Source organism: Leucopleurus acutus (genome assembly GCF_964270905.1).
Source record: "Leucopleurus acutus genome assembly, chromosome: 5".
Lineage (NCBI taxonomy): Eukaryota > Metazoa > Chordata > Mammalia > Artiodactyla > Delphinidae > Leucopleurus > Leucopleurus acutus.
Window position 1 is genome coordinate 61,937,897 of NC_139147.1, and position 13,489 is coordinate 61,951,385.

Consider the following 13,489-nt stretch of genomic DNA (forward strand, 5'->3'; position numbering starts at 1 on the left):
GTGAGCAATAGCTGTGGACCTTACAGTTGCTGCTAACTGCCCTGGTGTGTGTGAGGGGGAGAGAGAGAGAGAGAGTGAGAGAGAGAGAGAGAGAGAGAGAGAGGGAGAGAGGGAGGGAGAGGGAGGGAGAGAGAGTGCGCTAGCGCGAGAGAGCGAGTGAGCAAGCGAGCAGAAAAGAGGTGGAGAGGGGGGGAATAAGAAAGAGAGGAGGAAAGGAGAGAAGGCAGGAAGAAGGCGAGGGACGATACGACCATGCTGTGCTGTATGAGAAGAACCAAACAGGTAGACCTAAAGATTTTTACTTCTTGCTGTTGTGAAATTACCAGAGTGCAATATTTCCCTGTAAAGGTAGAAAAAATATTTGAACCGCTTCTGCTCTGGCCATGGTGCTTGCGTTTCCTTAGCATATGGTAACTGATGCTTGCATCCCAGCTTTTATTCTATTCTTTCACAGTCTGCTTTTGGAATGCTGCTACTAATTAGGATGAGGTTAGAAAAAATACGCCTGTTTGGCTAGAAAAAAAAAAGATTTTTTTGGCTATTAGTAAATGTTCAGCGTTTTAGGTCTCTGGTTTTGCGGATGTGGATATGGAAATGGGTGTGGAGGAGAAGATGTGAGCTCTACCTACAAGATGGGGAGGCAATCCTTTATATTATTTGCAAAAAGCAGGGTTGAAAGAATAATATTCAGTTATGAGTATTGCTTGTTCTATCGTACAATTTTTTCACATGTGCTGCGGAAGAAGCCTTATTTCCTACATGCATGAGCTTCACATGGGTGCAGGTATTAATGGAAACACATGTGAAGGTTTAATTAATTAATTTATTTTTCAATGAATGAATGAAACTGTAATTTGGGAGTTTTTTTTTTTTTTAAGAGAATCTAGAGATAACTGGGGCTGGGGGCGGGGGGGAGAAACTGGCCGAGTAGAAGGGGAAAATCCCCATCCCAAGACCAGCAGCCGATTGTGCACCAGCTGGTCCGAGGAGAGGGTGGACCACGCCCCTAGGAGATTCGAGCTCCGATGGGATGGGAAAGACGAGCCGAGTATTACCTGTTGGAAATCAGGTCTCTTCTGCCCTTCCTTTGCATCCTACCTGGAATTGTAGTGACCAAAGACGGACTAACATTCCGGATAATAAGCATGGTGGCTCATTTTCATCAGGAAGAAGGACACAAACAAGATAAGCAAGAATCAGAGTCCCCTCCCCCCTCCCCCACTGCTCAGGTTTTTCTTCCATTTCAAATTGCTCACTTATTTCTTGAAAGACGTTTTAGAAACTTGATTGGGGTGAGGGTGGGGAAGAATGACGAGTACGGTATTCCGCAGCAACCGACAGTGCCGCGGCATTCTGCAAAGGGAGCTTTCAAACATTGACCGGAACACGTTTGAGTGATATTGGCGAAGGTTAAGGAGAAAAATGGGTGTGAGATTTGGGTGAGTGTGTGCTTGTACGTGTGCGTGCGTCTCCCTGCGAGGCGAGGCGGTCTTGGTCAAAAAAGACCTTTGCACGTTGATTGCCTTCGGGGTGGGGTGCAAGAGATAGGATTTGGGCATTATTCCTGTGCAGGTATTGCATAGGGGGCAATTTGTAATACACTCGCTGAATTCGAAGGGGGTGGAGGGAGAAGTGGAGAAGGAACAGGCTGCCAGCTTTGCACATTTAGCCAGCGCCCTGGAAGCGGGGCTGGGGGTGGAGGGCAGGGGGCGGGGTAGTGAGGATGAAGAAGGAAGAAGAAGGGGAAGGGAGACAGAAGCAGAATCTCAGAGCAGTGAGTGGAGAGGGTGGTGAGGCAGGGCAAAAATAAATAGATAGATGATAGATAGATAGATAGATAGGGAGATAGATAGATGATAGATAAAGTATCAGGCACCTGGGGTTTTGTGAGTGGTTTGTGTAAGGGTGTTTGGGGAAGAGCATGAGAGTCTTACATGTGGTACTTCCCTAAACTGCTATATGATTCCGGAGATTGATGCTTCCGCTGGCTCATTTTTCAAACCAGGACATTTCCTCTCCTTGCCTTCCTTCATTCTAATGCATAAATGCAGTAGATACAGGTGGCTGGGTTAAGCACACCGTCAAGGAAATGTTCTGAGGCTGCCCACCTGGTGAGCTGCAGAAATAAAATTTAGGAAGGTGGAGCCCTAAGGAAGACAATGCTGTTCATTAAAAAAGCTTTAATTTGGCGGAAGAAAAAAATATGCTGGTTTACAACTTTTTGCCACCCTATGTATACATATACATGTATACACATGCCCCCTCTGACAAAGGAAACCAAGCATGATTTTTCGAAAGGGAATTGAGGCTAAAGAAATTCCCTTCCCCAAAAGGGGACACCTGCCTTCACTTGGGTCCTCTTACTGACAGCCCCAAGTATCCACTAGGATATGTGCAAAGTGATGAAGCCGAAATTGTGTGTTTAGGGAGTTGTAGAAATTCACATGTAAATGTGTACAGTATCCACATACTTTACGTACAACAGTCATGTGTGTACTCTGTGTGGTTTCCATATGCCGGCATGTGTTTTTGCATAATTCATATTCAAGACAGAAAATTGAAAGGTATAGAAATAATCCTATTTTGCCATAAATTTTATACATGTGTACTTCTGTGTGAAATGGTCATGTCCCCTACTGACCACTGCTGTGTATCATTCACATAAGTCAGTATTTAGGATGCCATTAAGTCAGACTAAAGGAAATGGTGTATTCAGGGCGTGGGCTCACACTACACTGACTGGCATTTCTATAGCCTGAGTACTTAGATCTCACACAGGTTTTGTGCTTGTGGGTGAAATGATCCTATATCATTCATGGCAGAATCCGACTGTGTTTATCTTTTTTCTGCCATCTATTCATAACCCTAGCCCTTAATAGGGAATAAAACCAGGGCAAAAACCTGCAAAGGTCTAAACTCTGCCACACCCATGAAATCCAGCAGAAACGTGGGAGGGGGCTGGAGGGATTGCACTTCCTTCCTCTTCCACTTGAGCTGCATAAAGAAGCCGTCCTGGATTTGCAAGTTGTAATACATTGCGAATGGCTGAGAAGAAAGCATAAATGATCTTTATTAGCCACTAATTACCACTATAGATTATTATAGCAGAAAGAAGAGAATGAGAGTGGGGTGGAGAGGAGAAGATGGTAAAGGAGTGGTCAAAGGAGGAATAAGATAAAAGAATCCCTGACATTTTATTGGCTTCTCATTTTTCAAATGTCTTGAGGCTAACTTTAAATAGCTTAATTACCATGCATTTTACAGATGATGAAAAACTTGCAAGATCTGTGTCCACAAAGCAAGAAAACTGCGAGGTGTTTCTTTTGTTTAAAACTAAAGACTTTAATTTGTAATCGAAGTAAAAAAACACCAGCGCAAGCAAGAAGCCCTTCTAACCCTCACGCCTTCAACCCCCATCAACATCTGCATTTTTCCACATACAACAAATTATTCTCATCTTAGCGAGATCTGTGGTTCAGAATTCCAACCTGGCTGCGCTTTTCCCTTGCAGTGTTGGAAAGGTGTGGAAGGATGCTGCCTTGCTGCTTGGTGCAGATTCCTCCTAGTGATAAACTGGATTCCTCCTTAATCTCACCGAGCCACACCCAGTGTCACCCAGGGACTAAGTGAATTAATTAAATGGAAGCATCGTACTTACTCTAATTGAAACTGTTCTTTTTTTTCTTTTTTAAATGGTGATTTCTATCACACATTTCCAAATTTAAACAGAAGAAGAAATCATTTAAAGGGCATTATTTTTCTGCCAAATTATCTAGACTCGCAGAGAATCTTAGAGAATTAATGGTGAATCTAGAAATGCATTAATATCTGGTGACTCTATAATGCCTTCTAACCCATGCCAAGGTGCATACACAACGATCCCTGCTCTCTCATGCTGACAGCCTGTAACTCTGCTCCCTTCCTTTCCCACCCATGCTGAGGCAATTGGGATAAGAAAATATAGGGTTAACTTTCTCTCTTGCTGAGCTGGCAAAACTACAGAAAACCATTCATGCTTTATGCTAAAGGGCAGCACTCCTGTTCACTGAGAGGAAGAGTAGCTTAGGGTCTCCTTCGCCTCCATCATAGTGAAACTGGGGCTGATGAATCTACATGCTTCAGTTTTACCTGGCTACACAAGGAAAAGGGGGGGAGTGTCTTTGAGGCAATGGTAGGTGTATATATTAACCAAATGTTTCCCTTGCTCACATTGATAAAGTAAGACAAGTCTGAAATCTTCCTCTAATATTAAAGGGGCATTTCAAAGGATGCACATACTCAGGTCATCAAAAGAGAAGATAAGCATTTACCTAATCACTTCCCTATTAGCTGTCATAGAGGCATTTAGGCAACCAATCATGTCTGTTGTCAATCAAAGAAGTGACTGTGGGCAGGAATTCTCCCTTCTGAATTTCTGAAGTGTGGTCTGGTTGCCCCTGCACCATTGTGTTAATCTTCAGAACATTCTCTGTGGTACTGGGAAGAGCACTGTACTGAGAGTCCTTAGTTTATACCACTGACTGATTCTGTGATCCTTGACTGAATCACATAATCTAGGGCTTCAATTTCCCTATAGTATGGAGACTTAAAAAAAAAAAAGAAAGAAAACGAACAAACAAAAAACACAGCATGCTTACCTTAAAGGTTTTTGTAGGGACCAAACAAAACTGATATGAAAACAAAGGTCAATACAAATGTAAGAAAATTTTCTCTCTGAGGTTTGCAACATGAGTCTTGGCTTAGAAACTGCCAGTCCTTCAGGATTGTCAAGTGCCTACTATGCTTCCTTTTCCTGTTAGAGAGTAGTTCCTTCTGCTCATCGTTGATTCCTCCTCTTCATCACTCCCCATTCACTATACCATTTACTTTAATAAGGCTTCTGTTCCCAGAATTCCGTTGAAACATATTCTGAAAAAGACACCATATCCAGTGACTCTTTAGTTTACATCTCATTTGACATGTCTTTGGTATTTTGTATTGTTGCCCATTCCTCTTCCTGAAACTGTCTCCTCCTTTGGCCCCATCATAGTTCCCTCTTTCTTCTCCCTCTCAGATAGGTCCTTCATTCTTCTTTGCTGGCTTCTTTCACTCTCTCCCTCCCCAAATATCAATTATCTCCTGGTTATTTATCTTGATGCCTTTCTCTTCTTATTCAACACTCTAATTCTAGGTGATCTCATCCACCTCCAGAGTTTGTAACCACCTGTGTGATTTCCAAATCTGTAGACTGGATCTCTCACCCGAGTTCTGATCCATAGATTTCAGAGACACCTATGTTCCTTATGAACAAAGTCAAACTCAGTGTCTCCCATTTTGTACCACTTAGTCTTCCTCCAAATTCCCACCCTTATTGCTGTAACTCCATCTATCCAGCTTCCAAACTCTAGGAAAATGGGAGTGATCCTAAAAGTATTCTTTTCTTTCAGTCCCCAAATCTAGTTATGAAATTCTTTGATTCTAGTTAAAAAGATTTTGAATTCATCCTCTGCTTTTTCATCTCCACCACAAATAAGCTGATTCTGACGTTCATTACTTCCCATCTGGACAAAGACAATAGCTTCTTACATGGACTCCCTGCCTCCATCTTCCTCTCCTTCCGCTCTTGCAAATAGCATTGCTCTTATCTTTACCTAACACAAGTCTGATCAGATTATTTCCCTCCTGACAATCTTCTAATGGTTCCCTGTTAACAGTAAGCTAAATACAAACTCCTCAGCATGGATTGCATGATCTAGTCTTTTTTTTTCTTTTCTTTAATTTGGCCGTGCTGAGAGGCATGCGGGATCTTAGTTCCCTGACCAGGGATTGGACCCGTGCCCCTGGAAGTGGAAGCATGGAGTCCTAACCACTGGACTGCCAGGGATTTCTGGCATGATCTAGTCTTGACTATCTTTCCAGTGCCATCTTCAAGCACCTCTTCTCTCAACGACACTACATCAGTATTTCAGGCCTGCCTTGATGTCTTTGCTCTATGCCTAGAAAATTTCATTTCCCTCTCAGAATAGAAAATTGCCACTCCCCCCGTAAGAGTTAGCTCTTTTAAGCCATTCTTGTCCTCCCTGATGTTAAGTTTTCTTCTACCTTCTTTGTGACCACACTGTAGTTTGTACAATCACTATTATATCACTTGTTACACTATACAACATTTGTTTTTTCACATACTGGTGTCCATACTGTGAGCTGCTTAAAGGAAAGGGTGAAATCTTGATTATTTTTCTATCACCAGTGCCTACCACAATGCTTAGCACATAAAGTAATGGATTTTAACTGTGGATATTCTGTTTGCTAAATGAATACAGAACTAGGTTTACAGTCTTTCCATAAGTTGTGGCATGTCTAAATGGATGGACCACTACTAGATTTTTTTTTAATCTATTGGCATCAAATTTTGAAGTGGAGCTAATCATCATTGATTCTTGTTATTGACCTATAGACATGAAAACCATCAGTTTTTTTTTTTAATTGAGGTATAGTTGTTTCACAATGTTGTGTTAGTTTCTACTGTACAGCGTAGTGGAGTTCTCTGTGCTATACGGCAGGAAAATGATCAGTTTTTAATGAAAGCAGACACAAAATACAAAATGAGCCCAAGTATACTGTGTTGCTCCAAACTATTATAACTGGTACTATCTGAAAACCTCCCTTTGATGTCCACCAACCAGTGTACCAGCCCCACCCTCTGAGGGTAGGAGAGACCCAGGTTAGACACACGGTTATCATCTTGGATCTTCTCGTGCCCTTCCTTTTGGGCCCCAAGTGCTTACACCTATTGCTTTGTTGCACAGCTATTCCAAATAGTCCCTGACTCAATCCCTCACTACTCTTAGTTATTTCATTGATCACACAAACTTTAAAAAATGCTTGTAGTGTTGGCCTGTGCTCAGGGGCCCACGTCCAAGGATTAATTTCAGTTTCATTTGGGTATCTTTTCTGCCCACCGAACTAGTCACATGATAATATTCCACAAAGTGAAATCTTGCATGAAGGTAAAGGGCGGTTGAATGGTAAGTAGTCCCTCAAATGTCTGTTAAATGAATGAGAATCAGGTCAGGTTTATCTTTCTTAGGTTTGAATTGGCTGAAGGAATTTGGATTCTGAGGTAGGCCTCTTGTGGCCAATATGGGGCACACTGTGGCTACAGCTTTACCTGAAAATACTCGTTGCCAGACCCTAAGTGGTGGATTTTCTCTGACTAAATTGGCATGGCCTTGAGAACAGTAAGACAAAATGATCTATTGGTGGAGTTGAATAGTGTTTCGCAGTCTCCACACCCTTATTTTAGATCTTGCTCATGGCTCTCAATCTCTTTCGATCTCTTTCTTTGAGTTGTCCTATTTTTTTTCTCCTCCCCTCCGGTCCAAGTGGAGTTTGTCTAATTAAGTAATGCCAGCTCATTCTAGTGTTTAGTGGGCGAGACCGTAACAGGAGACTTTTAAGAAAAAGCGTGTCCCTTCCAACTTTCCAAATAGGTGTTTTAGGCAAAACAGGTACATTAAGGTATGTCTGACACATAGTAGCCTCTCAACAAAAAATATTTATTGAAGGAATAAATGTAGGAAGGGAGGGATCATCATGATGGGCCATTAGGGGATATGTTTTGGTACAGAAGATCATAGCTATGTACCTGTTGAGAGGTGGCTCTGTGTACATACACACTCAGCTCTGTTGGTCCTCTCAAGGTGGTGGTGGTCAAAGTTACAATTCCAGCTCCTGTCTGCTTAGAACAGAGTGATACCCTTGCAGTGAGTTCAGGTTGTAGAATGGGAGTGTGACCCTTCAGATTCCCTATCCTTAATTATTTACAGATCTTATTTTCTTAGATGTTGTTTGTTTAATGTCCTGTTTCATGTCTTTGTAGTGGAATAAACCCTACCCTGGGTTCTAGACCCGGCTCTGCCAATTGCTTGTCGTGTGACCTTGGGTAAGTAACATCATCTTTCTGAGCCTCAGTTTATTCATCTATATAAGTGGGCACATAAAAAGAATATACTCCAGATCCAAACCTGCCTTTTCTACTAGGCTGGTGTGAGGCTCACATAAAGTGGTAAAAATAAAAGTGCTTTGCAAACGATGTGTTTTTCAAGTGTAAAGTATTATTAACTGAGGAATTCCACATATTGAAACCTAAAGTACTCACAGTTCTATGCCAAGAAGTACCCTTGCTCTCTGTATAGAATATACATACATTTCCCATTCCTACCCCTCCTCTCCTATTCTCTACAGAGTAAATATTAACCTAAACGTGCTAATGGATGGGAGCATAGCATATCTTTATCATTTCCTTCGAAAACTTCAGTGACAGAACTTAAATAAGCAGATATTCGAATTGTCATGCGACCCCAACGATCAGTTCAAAGGCAGAAATATGCACTATTTTTCTTTTTATCTTTTTCTGTTTTAGTCTGTTCTGCACATTTAAATTTCTCTTCCCACTTGCTAAATTGGCTGCTTCTCCCCTATCCCTATCCTCCACCCCCCCCTCACCTCACTTCCAAACTGGGTTCTCAGCACTAAGATTACCAGGCATGCTGTGCTCACATCAATCACATGAGAACCCAGTCAGGCAGAATAGTAGAGAGGGAATGTGGGGCTGATTGGGAGATTGAAAATGGGGATGGAGCCTGGTTGGGGAAAGCACTGTTCAAAGATGATCATCTGAGCACAATTTTCATACAACCTCAGGGTTTCTCATTGCATCAGGAATTAACCTTGATCAGAAGTGGTATACAGTCCTGAGCCTTTTCCAACTCAACTCTAATACCATAAATAATCTAAACTTTCAGGATCTCTACAAAGGGCATTTCAGTTCTCCTGCCTCCCTGGTTAATTGGGATGTTATCTATTTAATAATACAAAATTTATCCAATTCTCATACAAGCAATAAATTCTTGCAACCCAAAGGATCTGATTTCTTAGTGTATGGATAATATTTGAAAATATTTTTAAGCATAACAATGGGATCAAGTTTATCTAAGAGATTTGCTTTTCCTAGAAGCCAGAAGTTTAACATAGAAAAATTAATATCATGGATATTTTGAAAACTACTTTTATAAAGGGGCTTATATAGAGTTTGATAGAAAGATACATTAACTAGAAATTTGCAAATATGCAGGTGTCCAGAGGGAAGCAATTATTTTTTGGATTATATTTACAGTTGGTTAATGATCACCTTTAATCTTTCACTCTAGCCACTTCTCTCTGTCTCGCTCTGCCTCTGTCTCTGTGTGTGTGTGTGTCTGTCTGTCTCTGTCTCTCTACACACAAACACACACACACACACACACACACACACACGTACTTGTATTATTTATGTCTCCTTTTGTTGGGTACAAGTAACAGACACCACTTTTAATGGTCTAGAAAAGAGATCTATTGAAAGGAAACTAGATATCACATGAAATTAAGAAGTTGAACAGCCAAGCTTACGGGAACCAGGGTAGATCTGGGAACTTCAACATAAGGAATTCATAGACTTTCTTTCTGGAGCCCTGCATTTAAAAGACTCAGTTACTAACAACCCCAGCTTCTCTGGCTCTCAATTAGGAATTCTAGCTAAGAAACAGAAATGTATCTATGTACATACACATATACAGAGAGAGAGAAAAAGAGAGAGGGAATATGAGAGAAAGAATGAGACTGAATGAACCTGACTGGTCCTTCTCAGTTCAGCTAGTTACCAATAGAACAATCATCTCTAACTGGATGAAGGGCCAGATCACGTGATTTAGACAATTTCTGGAAACTCACACCTGTGAATCTAGGGGGAGAGTAAACTGGCTGAGAAAGAGTCTCCTCTATGTCCATAATAGGGAAGCTTACCGGATTAGGAGGGATTTACCTCAAATGCAGTAGATCACTATTTTCCCTTTGGCTGTTTTCATTTAGCCTGTATTATATATGCTTATTATTGGTAGGGTTATCACCACCGATGACTCGGAAAGGAAGCAGTAGCCACACGGATAACTGATCTCATGAGATTTTATACCTAAAAAAGAAAAGTTAGGGCAAATCTCCACAGCTAGAGTTGACAAGCATTGTTTTCACTTTTTTCCAGAAGCTGGACTCTGGCAGGCTCCACCTGAGTAAGAGGGATATCAGCTATCATATGCTCTTGCTAATTTGGCATGGTATAACTTTGATCTAACTTCTCCTTTTTGGTTTGTGGGATTCGTTTCTGCAAAAGGATTGGGCAATAACGGGTGTAAAATATCTCCCTTGAATTTATATCAGAGAAATGCTACTCCTTGATATTAGTCATCTCATTTTGAATGCCCTTAAATTAATTCCAGCAGTAATCATCATATTTATCTATTTTTAGCAAATTGGCACTTTCTAAAACATTGAGCTGTTGTCTCCATATGCACCAGTTTGCTCTAAATGTAGAATTTTGGTAATTAGCTTTACATCCATTATTTGTAATCCCAGTTCCAATAACTATTCAAAATGTTATTTTTAAATGAAAATTTGAAAGACCCTAATGTCTTCCCATTAATGACTATATAAAAGAGCTAGATGAAGTAAAGAAAAAATAAATGAAATGATCTCCAAAGGTTAAGCAAACTCAGGAATTGGCTGCTTTCCTAAATGGCTTCAGAACCTCTTAGTCAGCACAACCAGCCTAGGAACTAGCCTAGACTAGGAGCTGTTAAAATGCAAATCCTCTTCCCACTCCTACTTGCTTTTTGGTTCAGAAACCAATTTACCAGTTTGGAGTATAAACTGAGAAGTCAAAGCTCTTCTTAATAGCCAAACTAGATCCTCAACAGCTAGTCTAAAAGATGCATTGCACAGTTCTACTCAAACCCCAGTAGAGGCAGCAATTGTCTCTGATATTTATATACACACACACACACACACACACAAAGCAAAGCAGGATTTCTTTAAAGAGAAATTATTGGTTTCTAAATACCTAACTTGCAATTAGATTTCTAGATCCATATTGTATTGAGGGCAGCCCCACTTTGGCTATCCAGACTCTTGTGGGGTTCTAATGGGGGAAGGGAAATAAGCATTGAGTATATTTAGGGTGGGCATTGCGTTTCAAAGCCCTTTTCTTTAAATCTTTATTTGAGAGGTGTAAAGGAATAATGAGACTTTATAAGTCATCCACCTTAAACATCCCCCATTTCATCTTCAGCTAGGCATTTGGAGAATTTTTCTTCCAAAGTTTTACTGGATTAATATTTCTAAAAATTTCTGAGATTTTCAAAAGGAAAGAGAAAATATTATCTCACTTAAAAAATATTGGCTCTTTCTTTAGGTGAATCTGATTTGGGGGTTTGATTTATTCCGTTTTGGTAATTTATTTAGTTTTTTCTGAAGAGTAAGCACCATTTGCAATCTTCCCTTAACCACTGCATTCCAAGGACTTTTTTACTCCAATGAAAGAGAAGGTGATTCTGTTTTCTTTATGGCCTTGGAAAGCTACTCTGGAGAAATCAGGTTTGTATTTAGTATTCATTTGAATAAATCTTTCATGCTAATCTAAAGTCAGTGCTCTTCATGTCTTTGATTGCCTTTGACTGAGAATACGGAGTGATAGCTTTAGATAACTCAGCCAGATTTGTGTTCCATACTTATGGACAGTTAACTGGAGAGCTGTATAGAAAACATCAACAAAATCTAGTTTCTTGCATACTTTCTTTCATCTTGAACTTCATACCTTACCCTTTTGGAGTGAAACCAGTATAGAAGAAGAAATGAAGAGGACTATTCTTGAAAAGGGAGGAGGAGTTATAAAATAGAATTACTGCTTGGAATTGGGCCATTGCCCTCCAGTGAAAACTGTCATGGGAACGTAAGACCACAGATGGCTCAGACTTCACTTCTGAACATCATCTGGAAGATACAGTAAGCCCAAGAATAAGAGTATTTAGGAAAGAATCCAAGAAGTGTGGGCACTAGTCTACTTAAGTATACTTAAGCATACTTAGGACCCAATTCAGTTTTTATCCTCACTTAAGTGAAAAGAAATGTGATTCTTGGTAAAAAAAAAAAAAAGACTATGTATCTTTCAGTAATTATGGGTTTTCCTGTAGCCTCTATAATTCTGTTCTCATTCTAGTGTCACTGGAAACTGATTGGCTCATGTATAAGCTGAAGTTTATTTTATTAAGTATGTCTTATCAAAATTGCTATTTTTACTGAACTTAGGTATATTATAAAAATCCATCCATAAAGGACCAAACTATGAGAACCACAGGAAAACCAATAGAAAAATTAACTTTCCCATAATCCGAGATTTGCAGATATTAAAAACATTATTATTTTTTCTTTTATTTTTTTGTTACCACCTCAGAAAGTGTCATGTTAAGCTAATTATCTTCTCTCTAGATTAGACCTCTGACTCCCCTACTCTTGACAATATCTTTTTGGAGACACCAGACATTCCCAGTTATGCAGCTCATAATATGGAAATAATTACTCTATCTTCCCTCATGAAAGCCATACTATCAGTTACCAAATTCTATTTGCAATGTCTTTTATGTCTTTTTCTTTCTTCTGCCAGCCTTTCTTAACCAGCATTCTACAAGAGAACCAAGCCCTAACACCTTAAGGCCCTAAAGCCCGTAATTGTAGGTAATGAATTAATCTCTTTCCTGTACATCTAGAGCAGTACTAGTTACACACCATACTTTGCAGAATGGAGGAAGCACTCAAATCATTTTTTTAAGGGTTCTGTTGTTCACATGAGAAACCCCAGGTAAGAAAGGCTGGATAGTCACCAAAATTCCCTGCTTTCTTGGCATCATCTTTGCACACTGCCTGCTGGATAATCTTACTTTTCAATCCCCTTTTTCTCAAAATTTCAATGGTTTTTCTTTGTTTAGAGCATCAATTCTAATTTATTTATTTATAATTGTTTTTCAGAATATGGTACCAATCTATTTATTTATAATTGTTTTTCAGATTGTTTTTCAGAATCTGGTACCAATCTCCTATTCTTGCCTTACCTCCTACTGGGTCTGCCACTGACTAGACTTGTGAATTTAAACAAATTTAATCTCTCTGGGCTATCATTTCCCTCTATATAAAATAAAAGTATTGAACTAAATTGTCTCTAAGGCTTTCCAACTTATAGAATAGCATGTTCTATAGCAAAGCTCCTCCTCCACTGTGGCACTTTGTCGTAGCCACACTTAGCATGAATTTAAGTATTAGTGTCCCTATACTTTTGTTTATTGTCATTTCCACCACTTGAAAGTCCCCTTGGTGCCAAGTTCAATTTCACCCACACTCTGAGGCCTGAATCATGAGTTATCTCATTTGTGAAGGCTTTCCGGATGGCCAGTGACTTCTTCCCCTCTTAGATCTTCAGTATCACATGCTACCGGTCCTGTTTATTCAGCCTTCACTAAACAGAGCCCTACTTGATTATCCATTGGTATTTGTATGTACCTGATCTTCCCGAACTAGTTTGCAAACTCTTTGAAGGTAAGGTATCGAGTTCAGAGCCTGGCTCAAGAAACACATTTGATTGTCTCTGAGG

General features: G+C 40.0%; 1 protein-coding gene across 1 annotated transcript in view; it reads left to right on the top strand.

The window, feature by feature from the left end:
- Positions 1-252: 252 nt before the first annotated feature.
- The window catches only part of GAP43 (growth associated protein 43), a gene marked incomplete at its 5' end in the record, with an annotated part of 92,997 nt that continues 79,760 nt past the window's right edge, over positions 253-13,489 (top strand). The window contains one exon of the mRNA XM_082839517.1: positions 253-282. Within this exon, the coding sequence (XP_082695643.1) occupies positions 253-282 (30 nt within the window). The remainder of the gene's footprint in view (positions 283-13,489) is intronic.